This window comes from Onychostoma macrolepis, chromosome 13, assembly GCF_012432095.1.
Source record: "Onychostoma macrolepis isolate SWU-2019 chromosome 13, ASM1243209v1, whole genome shotgun sequence".
NCBI classification, from domain to species: Eukaryota; Metazoa; Chordata; class Actinopteri; order Cypriniformes; family Cyprinidae; genus Onychostoma; species Onychostoma macrolepis.
Window position 1 is genome coordinate 8,054,305 of NC_081167.1, and position 17,935 is coordinate 8,072,239.

General features: G+C 39.0%; 2 protein-coding genes and 1 long non-coding RNA gene across 8 annotated transcripts in view; 2 read left to right on the plus strand and 1 right to left on the minus strand.

Moving 5' to 3' along the window:
- Positions 1–1,478, plus strand: part of si:ch73-105b23.6 (fibrillin-3) — a 32,817-nt gene extending 31,339 nt beyond the window's left edge. For 2 of the 6 annotated variants that reach the window (XM_058796568.1, XM_058796569.1), the window contains 2 exons: positions 81–252; positions 345–1,477. In XM_058796568.1, the coding sequence (XP_058652551.1) occupies positions 81–252; positions 345–489 (317 nt within the window). In that variant the 3' untranslated portion in view covers positions 490–1,477. Of the gene's footprint in view, positions 1–80; positions 253–344 lie in introns of all 6 variants that reach the window. The other 4 variants (XM_058796571.1, XM_058796574.1, XM_058796573.1 and 1 more) reach the window with 4 other exon arrangements.
- LOC131552657 (uncharacterized) lies at positions 80–6,552 on the minus strand. The gene is made up of 2 exons (XR_009274031.1): positions 5,566–6,552; positions 80–261 (listed from the first exon to the last, which is right to left on the minus strand). It is a non-coding gene; the product is annotated as an uncharacterized LOC131552657 (long non-coding RNA).
- Positions 6,553–13,286: 6,734 nt separating this feature from the next.
- Positions 13,287–17,627, plus strand: calm2a (calmodulin 2a (phosphorylase kinase, delta)). Its single transcript, XM_058795870.1, has 6 exons — positions 13,287–13,384; positions 14,277–14,307; positions 16,123–16,266; positions 16,359–16,465; positions 16,544–16,679; positions 16,927–17,627. Exons 1-6 carry the CDS (start codon positions 13,382–13,384, stop codon positions 16,953–16,955), a joined length of 450 nt encoding a protein of 149 aa, XP_058651853.1. The 5' UTR covers positions 13,287–13,381; the 3' UTR covers positions 16,956–17,627.
- Positions 17,628–17,935: the final 308 nt, after the last annotated feature.

Sequence of the window (17,935 nt, forward strand, 5' to 3'; positions counted from 1 at the left end):
ACCAGAAAACAGTGTTCAGGCTCTGTGTGAGTCTGGTCATTAGATTTTTCACAAAAATGAGTTTTTCTCCTCCACTTCAGACTGGAACAGTGTTAACCGCACAGACCTGACGGTTGCTCAGACTGCGGAGGATAAGAAGTCATTCATTTTGGGGCTGGTCCTGGGCATTGGTATCCCCCTCCTGCTGCTGCTGTTGCTGGCGGCGCTTGCCTGCTTCTGCTGCTGCTCACGCAAGAAAACCATCTCTGGGGAGTGAGTGTCCTGATCACACATACAACGACATTTATAATATGTGGATGGTTACATGCTAGATCTTAACTCTCTCTCTCTCTCTTTCCATCAAGTATTCCTCATCTGCTGCCCGAGTACATTCAGGAGCAGTTCAACCCTCCGTTCAACTTCGACGACCCCTCTCTGCAGTACATCACCCATGTTAGTCCGCGTATCCTTGATAACCTCACTCCTCACCAGAAGCGCCGTTATCGATAACACAGGCCCTGTGTGGTTCATGCAGCATCAGTGCAGATGTACATTTGTGTTTAAAAAGAAATCCCAGTATGATATTATTTATATTAAACAGAGACTGCTGACTTTTTTGTCACGTGTGAAAGTGAAAGAACACATGCAAAACAAACATGGAGCGATCTGTGAGCAACAAGCTCTGCTGAATTATTAACTCTTGTGAAGAAAATAATGTATATATGCAGTGTTCTCATCAAATTTCAACAAGATTATCAGTTGACATGCATTAGTTGCACTTCTGTAGCACTGACCTTAAAAAACAAAGCTACCGTTTAAAGATGTTTATGTAAGAGGAGAAACATCAGTTGAAATATGGTTCAATTTAGGGAAATTAGGCACATTTTAGGACCACTCAAAACTTTAAAAGGTCTGGATGCATTTTAGTTACAAGAATTGTGGTAAAATGTGTATTAATGTTATGAAATGTCAAATACAACAAAAATGGTTCTGTAATACATTTTCCCCTTAGTTTGGGGGTGAAATATGGCATTCTGCATGGAATTTTTTATCTCATCGTCAAAATTTTCCTGTTGAAAGCAAAGCAACTGAATGTATGCATGTTGTCTATAAGCACACATAAGGCACCATCAAACCCATTCAAACACTTTGTCTTAAAATACTTAGCAATGATTATGATATTTCTACATACACTAGTACTCTTTCCTCAAATAAAATAAAATAAAAATGACTTTTTTAATAGACTACTGGATGTTTCCTTTTAAAAACTGAATGTGTGAGGAAACATGATTTTTACAGCATACTGTGGGGTCTAAAAATCTGAGACGACTAACTAATGAATATACATCTATTTTTCGTGCTTTTCTATTAATTATATTAGTAGTTTTTATTACAAATGTTATCAGTAGCATAACGATTTGAATAAAATATATTTCACATAAATGTCTTAAAATAATACTTTCATTCTGCTATAACAGGGTTTCCACAAAAATATAACTGTTTTCATCATTAATAATGATAAGAAATGTTTCTTAAACAACATATTAGAATGATTTTAAAGGATCATGTGACACTGAAGACTGAAATAATAATGCTGAAAATTCAACTTTGGAATAAATTGCATTTTATATGCATGGTCGAAGGTCTCAGACTTTTTGTACATATGTGTACTGTGTACTTTTCACCCCTGGGTGGCAGCAGCATCTTTCTGTGATGTGGAGAGCAGACAGTCAATCACAAGAGGCATCAGGCAGACACCTGCACTTCTCCCTATGCAGTGTGTGTGTGTGTGTGTGTGTGTGTGTGTGTGGTGGCGTCTGCAAGATGAGATCATCAGAATTGTTTGCAGCCCTGCACTGCAGAGGAAGGCCCACACAGGGAGAGGGGGTCAAGGGCAGGGCAGCAGCCGCACATACAATTTCCTTTCTCCCTCCCTTTAAACCCCACCACTTCTCTCAGTCATCCTTATCACTGTCCCTTCCCACCCAGTAATTGTCATAAACCTTTCAATTGTTATTCCCCATCAGCCCCTCACCTACTGCAGTCTCTTTACTTATAAATCTTGTTTCTTACTCTGTTTCTTACTCTTGTTTCTTCAGGTTAAACACTCATTCTGGCTTGAATTCTGGGTGTTAATGCATAGTACAGTCCTTTGTGTCAAAAAGCAGACATGCACTTTTCATAAATGTTTTCAATATAGTACGCACTTTTTTGTAGCGATGCAATATTAAAACCGGTAACACCGATTCTCACTAGTTGCTTATTAACATGCCTAATATTGACATATTGGCTGTTTATTATAAAGCAACATTTCTGCATTCTACATCCCTAATCCTACCCAATACCTTAGCTTAATAACTACCTTACTAACTATTAATAAGCAGCAAATTAGGAGTTTATTGAGGTTTGTTAATAGCGAGAATTGTGACCGAAGAACCATTTTTGGTTCCCTTTCAGTGAACAGTTCTTTGAAAAAAATGAACTAGAATCCAAAGCCATGGGATCAGTTTGAATTCAAATAATTTTCATTTATTCATCTTTTATATTTAGGGTCTCTGAGACCCCAAACAAAAGTGATATGTGAAGCTAGTGTTCAAAAGGGAACCTTAGAGGTTGTTTGAAATTAGTTATTGAGTTATCTACTTGGTTCTTCAGTTTCAAGTATGAAATTTGAGCCTTTTATAAAATCTTGGGGTCTCCAAAAACAACGTGAGCTTCTCACATGTCATAAGACAACCCGATCTCATGAAAGTGCGTCTAAATAGTACGCCAAATAAAAACGAAAACTCGTGGTATTGATACGCAAAAAATGGACTTTGGCGTGTAAATGCTACGCGATGGGTAAGATTAGGGTTGTGGGGTAGATGCGTATCATATGCACGTCAACAAATTTCATATCATATGCACGTGAAAACTGTGTATTATATGCACACCAAACACATTCGTATCATATAAACGCCAAAGTCCATTTTTGCGTATCAATACCACGAGTTTTCGTTTTTATTTGGCATACTATTTATATGCATTTCCATGAGAGCAGAAATATTCTTTTACATGTAAAATCTGTAATCTGTCCTTGTATTGCATAGTTTGAGAGTGTGTAACCTGGGCGTACGACTGTCACTTAGGTATGTTAACCTTTTAGTTACCTGAAAACAACTGGCTTCTATTCACAACCCTATTTTCCATTCAGGTAAGACTCAATATGTCTTTTTGACACCCATTTTCTCTTTCTGTTTGTAGTGACATTGTTTAATGGCATGAAGTTAAATTACCTGGGGATCAAAAGTGACGCCTAGCTGAATCTGGATTGTTTGCCACACTGAAGCAGTAAACTCGTAAAAGAAAGAGCTATTGGTTGCTCTTATGGTCCTGCCATTGGACTCTGCACTTTGCAAGCGTTTATCTCCCAGCCATAAAACTATAAAGTTTGGGATGTGAACTAAGCTCTTTCATGCTTGGGCCTTATCTTCCCTTTACGTCATTTCTGCAAGCCCTCGACTTGCTTTTTGCCAACAATTTAATCCAGAGTTGGGCTCTGAGTAATGCTGAGTACAGCTTTTCAATCTAAGTGTAACAGAGCAGTTAAGAAACTGCATGAATGCAACAACATCTGGCTGTAAATCTTTACCGAACTCAAGGGTGAAAGTACTTATGCTGTTTTAAACGGCCCACATCGCTATTGGATGCACAAGAGCTTAATAGTTTTAATAGACTCTCACAACTCAGCAGACATGAGGATCGATAATAAAAAGTATGCGTTTTTGTATGAAGACCAGCATGGGAAAATAAATAGACATTCAATTAATTTCCTACTACTTATTCATTCATGGCCACGTTGTAATAATTTGTTCCTTTGTTTTAGTTCAATCGTGGTCGCTTTGTAGTCATTTTGTAGTTTTTGTGAAATCATGGTTAAGTTGTGCTCATTTGTTCCCTTGTTTTAAATTAACAGTAACATTTAAGCATTTAACAGGCGCTTTTATCCAAAGCTAATTTTAATACACATTTAATCCATTCTTGTTTTGCCTGGGAATCGAACCCATGACCTTGGCGTTGCTAGCGCTATGCTCTACTGTTTAAACTACAAGAAGAGATATAGTGCATAAAAATGTAAATACCATGGTATTACCATCTGATACCACCACTACTATATGTTCCTATAAGAGCTAAACAAGTAGCCACATTGTTGTAATTCATCCTTGTTTTACTTAAATTGTGGCTACGTTGTGCAAATTCGTTCCCTTGATTTAATTTAGGTATTTTAAATTGTGGCCATAATTTAACTAAAACAATTATATTTTAATGATTTGTTACCATGGTGCAAGTCAAAAATAACATGGTATTACCGAATGAGACCACGACTGTGCTCATAGAAGTAAGAGTTAAATGAAAGGTCATATTGTACATTCCCTCATTTTATTTAAAACATGGCTACATTGTACTAATTTGTTCCCTCATTTTTAATTTGTAATTCTAAGTCTTGTCCATGATTTAAGTAAAACAAGGGAACGAATTAGTATAATGTGGCCACAATGTACCTTAACTGAGGGAACAAATTAATAAGTCAAAGGAACAAATTCTTAATTCATGGACACGATATCTTGTTTTCGTCCCACGAATGTCATATGGGGCTCTGTGTTTTTGAGACATTGTACCATGGTATTCTTGGAGCAGCATGTAAACACCATGCTACAAGAATATTTTAATTATTATTATGGTACATATCAAAAATACTATAGTATTACCATCTGCTACCACCACTGCACATTCTTGTAAATGGTAAATAAGTGGCCATATTGCACTAATTTGTTCCCTCGTTTTAATTTACTTAGTGTAAGTCATGGCAAAGCAAGGGGATGAATTAATACAAAGTATCCACAATGTACCTAAAACAAGGAGACAAATAAATCAATCATGGGAACAAATTCTTAATTCATGGTCACAATAACTTGTTTGATGTACCCTGCATGTCATATGCAGAGCTCTGTATTTTTTAATCATTGTATAGTACTGTGGAGTATATAAAAACCATGCTATATCAATATTTTAATAATTTAGTACCGTGTTATTACCATCATTGTACGTCCTTGTTACAAGTAGCTTGTAGGAGATAAATAAGTGGCTACCTTGTACTAATTTATTCCCTTGTTTTAATTTAGTTACTGTAAATTGTGACCATGATTTAACTAAAACGAGGGAACAAATTAATAAGACATGGGAGAGTATTCAGTCACACTTTATTTTAAGGTCCAATTCTCGCTATTAACAAACCGTTAACTATGGTTTTGCCTCAATAAACTCCTAATTTGCTGCTTATTAATAGTTAGTAAGGTAGTTGTTAAGTTTAGGTATTGGGTAAGATTAAGGATGTAGAATATGGTCATGCAGAATATGTGCTTTATTAGTGTCAGGGAATCTCTGTCACCAGCCCAGTCACCACACTCACCTGTTCACGATCTCCTCGTTATTGATCATCAGCTCCACTATATCTGCACACTCTCCACACTCCCTCCTCGTCCGGTCTACAGTTCACTACCCCGAACCGTCACCAGACCCTGTGTGCACTAACCTGTGTATATTTACCTTATAGTTCTCCAACGTTTCTCCTGCGATCCTCCAGCGAAGTATCCAGTCATCTCTGGTTCCCGACCTCCATCGATCCTGTGAAAGAGACTCACTTCAGTTCCCAGCTAAGACTAAGTATTGTGCAAAGTGTCAAGATACTCACCTGCCTTTCTCTCCACACGATCAGCATTACCTGTCAATAAACCATCCTGTTGTATCACTTACCTGTTTGTTTCTGACCCGTTTGTGACAATTAGTACTAATAAACAGCCAATATGTTAATAATAGGCATGCTAATAAGCAACTGAGAATTGGTCCCTTTACTAAAATGTTACCAAGTATTCTTAATTTTTTGGCCACAATAGCTTGTTTTTTGGATGGTATTCTTGCAGTAATATGTAAACATGCTACATGAATATTTTAATCATTAAATACCATGGTACAAATCAAAAATACCATGGTATTACCATCTGAAACCACCACTGTACATTCTTGCTGAGTTTAACATCCTCATACACCCCTGAAAACCAACTCTATCCCCTCCAGCATTGTCAGGCTTCATAAATTAAAGACGACACAACCTCCAGTTACACAGGTGGACATCCACACCCAGACACCTGCTCTGGCCTCAGTATCCACTCCCACAAGCCCTTTGATGAAGACTCCTGCAGCGAACAAACCTGAGCGTGCCTCACGGTTCTCAACATTTGCCCTTAAGAGGAGAAATATGCAGTCTTCTTCCTGTAAAGAGGTGTTCTGCGATGTCTTTTGAGTGCCCGACCCTGTGTAGTCTTGCCTTGTCTTGCCTAGAAATGCTCAAGGTATGAGAACTCTGTAAAGATCTGGAATGTTCTGTGGCAGATAAGGCCTCCCTTCCTTGAAGTGGCACATTTCTGCATGCTTCACAAGAGAAGAGCCAAGCGCCGAGCGGATAAATGGGCTTGAAAAAAAACATGGAAGAGTGAGTCATTTCAAGAGAACAACACATTTAGAGAAGTATATACATAAACGACTTGCCTTCACACTCCAGCCCACGTATGGTACCATCGCTCAAGCACTACCCAAAACTATTGTAGGGCAAACACGTCATGCAGGTTTACGTTCAAACATGCTCAAAGCATACTGCCACATTAACTCAAAATAGCATGAGATTGAAATTCTTAACACCCACAATGGTGCCTTCATGACAATATTGCTCTCAAAAGCATATGAATTTAATTAGATTTTCATTTATCTGTAGAAGTCACAGAGAATAGGTGCAGAGTGACAGGTATATTACAAATTAAAGTAGGTATGTATAAATTTTCACTTCTATTTTCTAAATGAATGTTGTTGGTCTTATTGTGAATGATTAATCCATGCATGTTTCATCTTGACCGTGTAATTGTAATCTGGTGAAACAACAGACATCTCTCTGGCGATGTATCCAGAATCATTCAGTCTGGTTAAACTTTGCCCCATTCCATACAATCGACTGCAAGCATGCATTCAGATTTAGCTCAATCCAATCAATAACTGATGTACAAAACCATGTCCCAACCTCCCTTTTTCAATAATCGGTTTCACTTGGTTGTACATCACAATATGAAAGAAAATATCTGTCTGCTTCTGTTTTGTTATGACTTTTTTATGTAGGCTAATCTTTATTTTAATAAGTAAATCTGTTAGCTATTTAAGGTCAATATTTGGTCACTATGGTGACTGATGGAATGGAAATCTGTATTGACCAGTTAACATCCAGAATAAGAACTTTAAAATGTATAAATAACAAAAGTCTCAAACAAAACAAAGCGCAGGTGACTATATATTCACAATACAGCACAACCTTGAGTGCCTTGCTTTTATAAAATGGTTACATACATAAAATATAAAGACAAACATAACTTTTTTTTTAGCAAGGCTGGAATTCTGTATTGACTAATCAGAAGGCAGGATCAGTTTAATAACATAATTCTATAATATATAGTCCTTTGCTATATAAAATATTTCAAGGACCAATTTTATACATCTATTTGGTTATTTTCACATTAAACTCTGACCTGAAACAAACCCCCAGTATGTTGGAGTACAGGTGAAGAACTTCCACTAATAAAAAAGCATCTTAAAACATCTTTATATTAAGCAAGAGGATCTCATTCAAAGCTGTAATACACAGAAAGCCTTAGAACATGTTAACATTTAGCCATTGTTACAAATATGTTTGTTTCTTCTTCAAGACTGTGCATTCGTGCTCATTCTGAATCCAGCTTATCTTCCCCTTGTGATTAATATAGCAAGGCCCTTTATGATGTTTCTCCTTTCTTTGTTGCATAATCTTCTCTATGAGTTGCAATCCCAGTGTAGAAAAACAGATTTGAATGAATAGACGCCACTGTGTTGGGGATTAGGCAGCAGAGACGGTGGCGAGTGCCAAGTGGACACTGAAGCAGTTACTTATAAGGATTGCTAAATGGTGTGCTTGTGTACTGTATGTGTGTGTCTGTGTGTGTTTATACATATGGCTGGGTGCAGATTGTAAGCTTCCTGTTTGTGTGTGAATGTTTTCATCTATTTATGAACCAACAATTTCATACTAATTATGCAATCTGTGAACATGTTGCGGTCAGTTTAAAGGGGTACAACTCTTAGAAGCGATTGAACCTTCAGAGTTCAATAAAGAACTTTAAAGTGCAAATATGAACTTCTAGCTAACAGAAAGGTTCAAAGTTGAACTTAAAGGTTCTATAATGATCCACTGGTTATTTGGCAGTTATTTTTAGAACCTTTGGTGTGGTAAAAGGTTCATATTAGAACCTAGCATATTAAAGGTTCTTTCATGAACCTAAAAATGAAAATTCTGCTTTAATTGCACTTATGTTTGTTCCAAACCAGAGATGCATTTCTCTAAAGCATATTAGCCAACTAGTCACAAGTTCCATAATTACCAACACAGTTCAATGATTCGCCCTGCTAAAAAAAACAATAGAAGCCCAATAGAAACCATCGCAGAAATTCCAATGGTTTCCATTAAAATACCATTATAAACCATTCGCTTTTTCCAGTAAAACCATTACAAAATTCCTTTTTATAGTGTGTTTTGGGCATTTTTCCAATAGGATATAACATCCCACCAATAGAATCCATCACATACCAGTAGACACCATTATAGTTTCCATTAAAACCAATACAATTCCCATTTTGGGCAGGGTTCTGTTGTTTTTTTCAGCAGGGCGGTGTTTCCAAAATCCATAGTTCTAACAAACATTCACAAACAGCATCGCAAAGTTGTGTGGTTGGAACTACAGCTCTCAACCTGTGATTAGAAAACTTAAATAGATCATGCACTTGAGCAAAGTAAGCAAGTTAACATGTACAATCGTGATCATTCATTCCATAATAATCAATTTCATTCTTTCAGTATATTAAGAGAATTAAAACTGTGTTTTTGAGGAATGCATGTGTGCATACTTGCTAGTAAGGAAACCCACAAAAATACAACAAAACAACAGAGAACAATAGCAAAACATTCCTCAGATGCCATGATTGTAATTTGACATTAATTTGATCTTGAATGGAGAAGTTATCATGTTATCATACCACAACCTGCTTGAGGTCATTAAAAACAGTTCTAACCAACATCAACTACAGCTATGACAAAGTTCCTTCCTGTTTTAAGGACACAGTCATGACTTGCTAGTTAGTTTCTCTGACACTGCGTTGTACTATGGTACTTAGGCAGAAAGCTACATTGTTGATTGGAAAACTTACCCATGTGGCTTTCTTTCCTCTGCAGAACACAAAAGGGGATATTTTGAAGAATGTTTCAAGTATTTTTTTTCCATGCAGTGAAAGTCAGTGATTTCCAGAACAACTCTGGTCCCTGATTTTCATTGCATGGACAAAAACCTCATGTTTTGCTACGAGGCCTGTTGCACTACTCTCAAACTGACCCTGGAGTTTCCACTCTCTCCCACCTGCAGCTTCCCTGGGCTTGGTCCAGAGACAGGTGGCCAGTGGGAGAGAGAGAGCCAGGCAGCCAAGCATAGAGAAGCAGGCCATCAGATACTCCCATGCATTCAGTGAGCACAAGCAGGCCTAGAGTCTACTGCACGTGTGCCCACAAACCTGCTGCTCCTTATGCCACATCTGACATAACGCTAGATGAGCCTGTCTCAGCTGATGTTACACTCGATTGCATGCACGCCGAAAGCATACACACATCAGTCACCGTCAGTCACTTGCGCATAACCTGTTAAGAGGAGCTATGGATCTAATACAGTGAGATGTTTTATATCTCCATAACCATACGGTTTAATTGCAATCAAGCCAAATTTTATTCTTCTTCAGTTGATTTATATGTAGGCTACTATTAATGGGATCTGAATCGTTACAGGGGCTTTTAATTGTCAATGCTTCTAAATGCTTTATTCTTCATGCCATATATAAAACATTATAGGCAGACTTTCTGCAAAGCTTGCAGCGGGCCAACCTTGCCAAATCAATCTGATAAAGAAATTAAGTGGATTGCACTCCATAACTAATGTTCAAATCCTTTTAACAGAGCGGGATCAGTTCAACCATGTTTTATTTCATTGATTACATTAAAGGCATAATATTACATGCAATGCTCTGCAGCCTAGCCTACTATACATTTAATACATTTTTCAAAAAGTTGTATTGATAACGACACGTTCACCACAATATTCAGATTAGCGGTTGACCGTGATGTTTTTTGATGATTTGATTAATAATGCATTATGGGGCTCAATCCTGAATATGTGAAGACATTTTTGCTTCTCCTCATTGCTTACCACTCGTAATGATTGTAGTGAATCATTTGCTCAGTTTGAACAATCTTTTATTTAACTTGATTGCAGTTTATATCACCAAAATAAAATAAAAAATAAAACCTTTAAATGTGTCTTAGATCACTTGATGCTTAAATGCTAAACTATCTCCACGTGCATGACTTGTTGTAGTGTCAACAATTTATTTTTTAATTATTATTATTAATAGGCAACATTAGGGTGTTGATTTCCAAGCCAGTTTTCATTGCATCATAACAATTTAGGTTCAGTCAACACATAATAAATGTGATAAGTCTAGAAAATAATATTATTAAATATATAAAATTCATCAAAATCATAGATTCCCCCCTAATATTTTAAATAGTTGATTAAATTTGTCACTTTCCATGGCATTCCTGCCACGAGCCCTGGTTAATTTCTGACCCTGATGTGTAGTGAGTGAGTCTAGCTGGGAATGCAGCTCTACTCGGATCTTAGCGAGTGACGCATTGCGGCTACGAATGGACCAATCAGAAGCCGCCTCTCTTGGCCATAGCGTACAGTACTGCTATTGCCGCATCACACTTTAGCAGAATGTATGAGTCCGCCGGTTAGTTAGTTCCGCTCAAAACAGGTCCACCTCGCTGCATATGGCACATCTTCGCGATTTGAACACGTCGCTATCGTATAAGATCCACGGTACTCTGTACTGCACGTTCGCGCATCATAATAGTGACATTTTTGACGATAGTTTCTGATAGGGAAGGAAGTGTGTTGGCGGATGGAGAGAAAGCAGGGGGAGGAGTTTATAAGCGACCATTAAAGGCGCGTCAAGCTCTGTTTGAGTGCATCCTGTTTGTTTGCCAGCTGCGGACTGTTGTTCTGTGTGGAGATACATCTGTTAAAACAGCGCGATGGTGAGTAAAAACTGTTATATTTTAACGTCATCGTTTATTTGGTGCAAAACGCAGTTATTATAGTCAGCATAAATAAAATAATGCGCGTTACAGTCAGCATACAGTTCCTTGAAATTGGATGGCTGTATATAATTTTCCTGTATGGGAGTGATATGGTTTAGTAGCAAGCAGTCTTCTTCCTTGGGCTTTATGTAGGCGTATACATTTAATTTCGTATGTAAACATCAATTATCTAAGTTAAATATTCAGTTCTTGCTGTAACGTGAAATAATTTAAAGCAACAGCTTGGAAAAGCTTCATTGATAGCGAATACAGGCGCGTCAGCTGCAAATATGGCGCATTTCTCTCGCGCTAGCTCATGTTTGAATATATGCTCGTTATCAAACACTTATATGGAAAGCATTTGACATCTGTGGTCTTTGAATTTGACGATCTTTAAATGAATAAAGCAGTACAAAGACTTTAACCAGCAGTGGAGAGGGACTGCGCCACCTTCTGCAGTTGGTATTAAAGGGATAAGTTAGTTCACCCCAAATGAAAACTGTCATTTATTGACACTCATGTTGCTACAAATCCATAAGACTGATTGACTTTCTAATTTGGAGCACAAAAGGAGATGTAAGGGTCTGACAGTCTCAGTCGACGTTTACTTTCATTGCTTCCCCCCCCCCCACACATAATGAAAGCGAATGGTGACTGAGGCTGTCATTCTGTCTAATTTTGGGGTGAATTATTCCTTTAACAGAAGAGAATCAGATATTTTGTGATGTCTATGTTTTAAGCCACCGATATTACAATTAATAGTGGATCAGTATATGTTTTCTGATGTCTGATTTGTACATTTTTAGATGAGGTGTCATCCTTGTTTTCAGTGTGCGTCTTCTCTTTTTCTCCTTTGCAGGCTGACCAGTTGACAGAAGAGCAGATTGCCGGTAAGACATCCCCCCCCTCCTGTCCACTTGCACGTGGCCGGTGGTGTGGATTCCCGTGGTTTTACCCCCTTCTCCGCCCCCCTCTCTCCGTGGATTTATCTTATTTCCTTTTATGGCGAGCCTTGAGACTCGGTCGGGACACATTCCCCGAATGAATGGACAGGCTGTTGTGGTGGGAAGCCTGTAACACCAGTGTTTAAGACTAAGTGAATGAGTAATTCCCGGGGCTAGTTGTAGTTTTCGATGAGCACACCCTCTTCTCTGTTGGAGAGAGTTAGTAACTGCAGGCACCGAGGAACAAGGGTGTGTCCCCTGTTGGACTGAACATCTCGATGGCTTTGACGTGAAGTTACTGTTTCACCAGGCGCTGTTCAGTTCGAGTCATTTATGACCTGATATTGCAGGTTCTAGTATCATGATGGACTTGTATGGGTGGGACATGCTGTCATTATAATGCATTTCTAGGGTGTTTTGGCTTATTTGGGTAGCTTTAGTAGCCAAGTGTTAAATTTTTGTGCATTTGTGAATGCTTTTTTTCTCTGTATATCTTATGTGAGCTAGAATTGTGCTCGTTTGTCAACAGAAATATTTCAGGGTTCATGTTTCTGGTGTTACGTGCAAAGGCCATCCAATCTATTCTAAAGGCATTGGAAGAAAATGGATGTGAAAACCTCTCACTTTCAGGACACACGCCTTTTGTTTTTTGACTAGTGTTTTAATCGTGGTTGTGCGATTACAGTTGAGAGCCTCAAACAGAAAGGCTGTGAAACCATTTATGTCATTGTGGTCGGTCACTATAGTGACAATGAGGTCATGGTGGTTTATCCATCGAGACCTAGTCACTGAAGTGTGTTTCCCTGGAGATCGTGTGAGGTCACGACAGTGTTTCCATACTACTCTGAAGTCTAGATCCTATATCAGCTCAATGGGGTCACAGCGTTGGATCTCCATATGGTTCAGCGGGTCTCCATAGGAACAGAACGAGGTCAGAAGTGCTGGATCTCAATAGAAACCATGCCTAAGAGTCGATGGTTTGCATAGAAGCAGGGTAAGGTTTCATTTGCGCGGGGACAGGCAATTGTAGCAGCCACTGGCATTTTTACATAGATGCGTCACTTTTCTCTTTAGAGGCGCGTCAAGCTCTGTTTGAGTGCATCCTGTTTGTTTGCCAGCTGCGGACTGTTGTTCTGTGTGGAGATACATCTGTTAAAACAGCGCGATGGTGAGTAAAACTGTTATATTTTAACGTCATCGTTTATTTGGTGCAAAACGCAGTTATTATAGTCAGCATAAATAAAATAATGCGCGTTACAGTCAGCATACAGTTCCTTGAAATTGGATGGCTGTATATAATTTTCCTGTATGGGAGTGATATGGTTTAGTAGCAAGCAGTCTTCTTCCTTGGGCTTTATGTAGGCGTATACATTTAATTTCGTATGTAAACATCAATTATCTAAGTTAAATATTCAGTTCTTGCTGTAACGTGAAATAATTTAAAGCAACAGCTTGGAAAAGCTTCATTGATAGCGAATACAGGCGCGTCAGCTGCAAATATGGCGCATTTCTCTCGCGCTAGCTCATGTTTGAATATATGCTCGTTATCAAACACTTATATGGAAAGCATTTGACATCTGTGGTCTTTGAATTTGACGATCTTTAAATGAATAAAGCAGTACAAAGACTTTAACCAGCAGTGGAGAGGGACTGCGCCACCTTCTGCAGTTGGTATTAAAGGGATAAGTTAGTTCACCCCAAATGAAAACTGTCATTTATTGACACTCATGTTGCTACAAATCCATAAGACTGATTGACTTTCTAATTTGGAGCACAAAAGGAGATGTAAGGGTCTGACAGTCTCAGTCGACGTTTACTTTCATTGCTTCCCCCACATAATGAAAGCGAATGGTGACTGAGGCTGTCATTCTGTCTAATTTTGGGGTGAATTATTCCTTTAACAGAAGAGAATCAGATATTTTGTGATGTCTATGTTTTAAGCCACCGATATTACAATTAATAATGGATCAGTATATGTTTTCTGATGTCTGATTTGTACATTTTTAGATGAGGTGTCATCCTTGTTTTCAGTGTGCGTCTTCTCTTTTTCTCCTTTGCAGGCTGACCAGTTGACAGAAGAGCAGATTGCCGGTAAGACATCCCCCCCCTCCTGTCCACTTGCACGTGGCCGGTGGTGTGGATTCCCGTGGTTTTACCCCCTTCTCCGCCCCCCTCTCTCCGTGGATTTATCTTATTTCCTTTTATGGCGAGCCTTGAGACTCGGTCGGGACACATTCCCCGAATGAATGGACAGGCTGTTGTGGTGGGAAGCCTGTAACACCAGTGTTTAAGACTAAGTGAATGAGTAATTCCGGGGCTAGTTGTAGTTTTCGATGAGCACACCCTCTTCTCTGTTGGAGAGAGTTAGTAACTGCAGGCACCGAGGAACAAGGGTGTGTCCCTGTTGGACTGAACATCTCGATGGCTTTGACGTGAAGTTACTGTTTCACCAGGCGCTGTTCAGTTCGAGTCATTTATGACCTGATATTGCAGGTTCTAGTATCATGATGGACTTGTATGGGTGGGACATGCTGTCATTATAATGCATTTCTAGGGTGTTTTGGCTTATTTGGGTAGCTTTAGTAGCCAAGTGTTAAATTTTTGTGCATTTGTGAATGCTTTTTTCTCTGTATATCTTATGTGAGCTAGAATTGTGCTCGTTTGTCAACAGAAATATTTCAGGGTTCATGTTTCTGGTGTTACGTGCAAAGGCCATCCAATCTATTCTAAAGGCATTGGAAGAAAATGGATGTGAAAACCTCTCACTTTCAGGACACACGCCTTTTGTTTTTTGACTAGTGTTTTAATCGTGGTTGTGCGATTACAGTTGAGAGCCTCAAACAGAAAGGCTGTGAAACCATTTATGTCATTGTGGTCGGTCACTATAGTGACAATGAGGTCATGGTGGTTTATCCATCGAGACCTAGTCACTGAAGTGTGTTTCCCTGGAGATCGTGTGAGGTCACGACAGTGTTTCCATACTACTCTGAAGTCTAGATCCTATATCAGCTCAATGGGGTCACAGCGTTGGATCTCCATATGGTTCAGCGGGTCTCCATAGGAACAGAACGAGGTCAGAAGTGCTGGATCTCAATAGAAACCATGCCTAAGAGTCGATGGTTTGCATAGAAGCAGGGTAAGGTTTCATTTGCGCGGGGACAGGCAATTGTAGCAGCCACTGGCATTTTTACATAGATGCGTCACTTTTCTCTTTAGAGGAATTGATGTCTGGGACTTTTGTTTTCCATTTTAGTCATTCAAGCCTGTTCTAGTTTGGGTGTCACACATGTTCTTCCTGCATGTGCCTTGCGTAATAAACTGAAAATTACAGACTATTGTAGCAATGCAGGCATGTATGCAGAGTTTTTTTTTTTTTTTTTGTGCACACTGTAATGTTCATTGTGAGTATGGACAGCTTTGCTGTTGCTTTGTGTTAGTTGTGTCTCTGACCCTAGATTTTAAAGCTGACATGAAACTTGGTTTGCAACCTGTTTGCTTCCAAAATTATATGTTTTTCTGAATGCAGCATGAATTTTTAGTGAAAGCAAATATACATCAGGATGTTGTTGGTTTGATTGGAAAAGTGGCTGTTATTTTCCAGAATGAAGCCTTATTGTTTTCTTTAGAACAACAGGCACTGATGAATCGTTCATTAAGACCAGGAACTTTTGTTAATGTAAACAAAGTCAGTATGTTTCATGTTGACTTTAAATGCTTTATGGCTTCGAGCTTCTTTTGCATTAATATCTGAAAGAGCTTGTTTTGGAAGTGAATGTGTAAAGGGCATCCCTTCTTCGGAACTGGCCCCACTGGTTCCTCTGTGTGTCTTTGTGTTCAGTGCTTGTTTATCTTTGGGAGATTCTGTTAATACAAGGTCCTGTTTCATTTATTTGTCACCCTTCGCAGAATTCAAAGAGGCTTTCTCACTCTTTGACAAGGACGGCGATGGCACCATCACAACCAAAGAGCTGGGTACTGTCATGCGCTCGCTCGGACAGAATCCAACAGAGGCTGAGCTGCAAGACATGATCAATGAAGTGGATGCTGATGGTAAGGACGACTGCGTGCATCCATCCTCGACCCAAGTGTTGAATGTTAAAAGTTGGGGCTTGTCTAAATAAATACTTCTGCTTTCTGCACAGGAAATGGGACGATAGACTTCCCAGAGTTCCTGACCATGATGGCGAGGAAGATGAAGGACACAGACAGTGAGGAGGAGATCAGAGAAGCATTCCGTGTCTTTGATAAGGTAAAGCTCGTCCTGTTCCAGAATAGCGCCACACATAAAGTCACGTGCAGTCGCTGACCTGGATATCCTGTGCTTTAGGATGGGAATGGTTACATCAGTGCAGCTGAACTGCGTCACGTCATGACAAACCTCGGAGAGAAGTTGACCGACGAAGAGGTTGATGAGATGATCAGAGAAGCAGACATTGACGGAGACGGACAGGTTAACTACGAAGGTGAGTTCATTGTGAAGTTGATTTATAGCAACTTGTCCTCAACAAAAGTGAGAATGCACGATCACAGCTTATCAGAACGTGGTTTGTTTAATTGGGATTTTTGGGCCAAAAAGATTCCACTTTGGGCTGGCTACCATCCAACCAGCAAAATGTCATTTGTAGCCGTTGTGTCAGGATGCAACTTTACTTCACGTATGAAATCTTGTCATCTTTCGGAAACGGACTGACACGTTCTCTGTCTCCACAGAATTTGTACAGATGATGACGGCGAAATGAAGGCCTTGTACAGATCCTCTCTCTTCTATAAATAATTTGCCTTTTTTCTGTTTAATTTATCTGTAAAACGTTAAGTCCCCTCCCCTTCCTCCTCCCGGCTGTCCAAAGGAACTGCATGTAAACTGCATAGGATCTTCAGTCCTCATGTCCCTTTCTTTTGCTGTCATCGTGTTTTTGGAGTGGCGGTGCGGTTACACGATCAGGTGCTTGTTGCCGCGAAGAGGGGGTTGTGACGTGCAAAAAAACCTCACGTCACGTCTGTCTGCCCTCCTCATGCGTAGCAAGAGTGGAGACCTGCCAGCTGGTTGTCTCTTGGCAGCGACGCTGGCATGGCATCAATGTAGAGGAGTAACTCTGCATGGACTATGGACAAAGTATATAATATATATATGAAATTTCTCAGCATTGCACTACTGCAAAAAAAAAAAAAAGACACGGGTGTATCTACAAGATACTCGTACATAAACTCTTTTTGTATCTGCTGTTCTATACCAAGAACTTGTTTGAATCTTACAATGCTTTTTAATGTTTTATTCACACTATTTTTTTCTTTCTTTACTTCTTCGTTTCTTTTTTTTTTTTTTAAAAGCCGCTTAATGGCATTGTCATGCCTCAGATAGTCCATTCCAAGTTGTATATTTGTTTTCCAATAAAATTTACTATTTACCCATACTGAAAAGTTTCTTTGTTTGCGATGCATCTTTTAGCCCTCTAATTAAAAACTCTTATGTTAATCATTATGCATCCCAGAGCTGATTTTAGTGGTTTGAAACCATTAATTTAACCGAGATGTTTACAATATTTATTGTAATAGTTGAAATGATTCATTTGTAAATCACTATTCAGTGCGTCTCTGAGTCAGTTGGACAAATGTGTATTCACAGGATAGGACTGGGGTGAGGCCTCCATGTCAAAAAAGCTCATTAAAGTACTCTTGAATGACAATTGTTGTAAGTCATTTTTCCATTGACTATGAATAC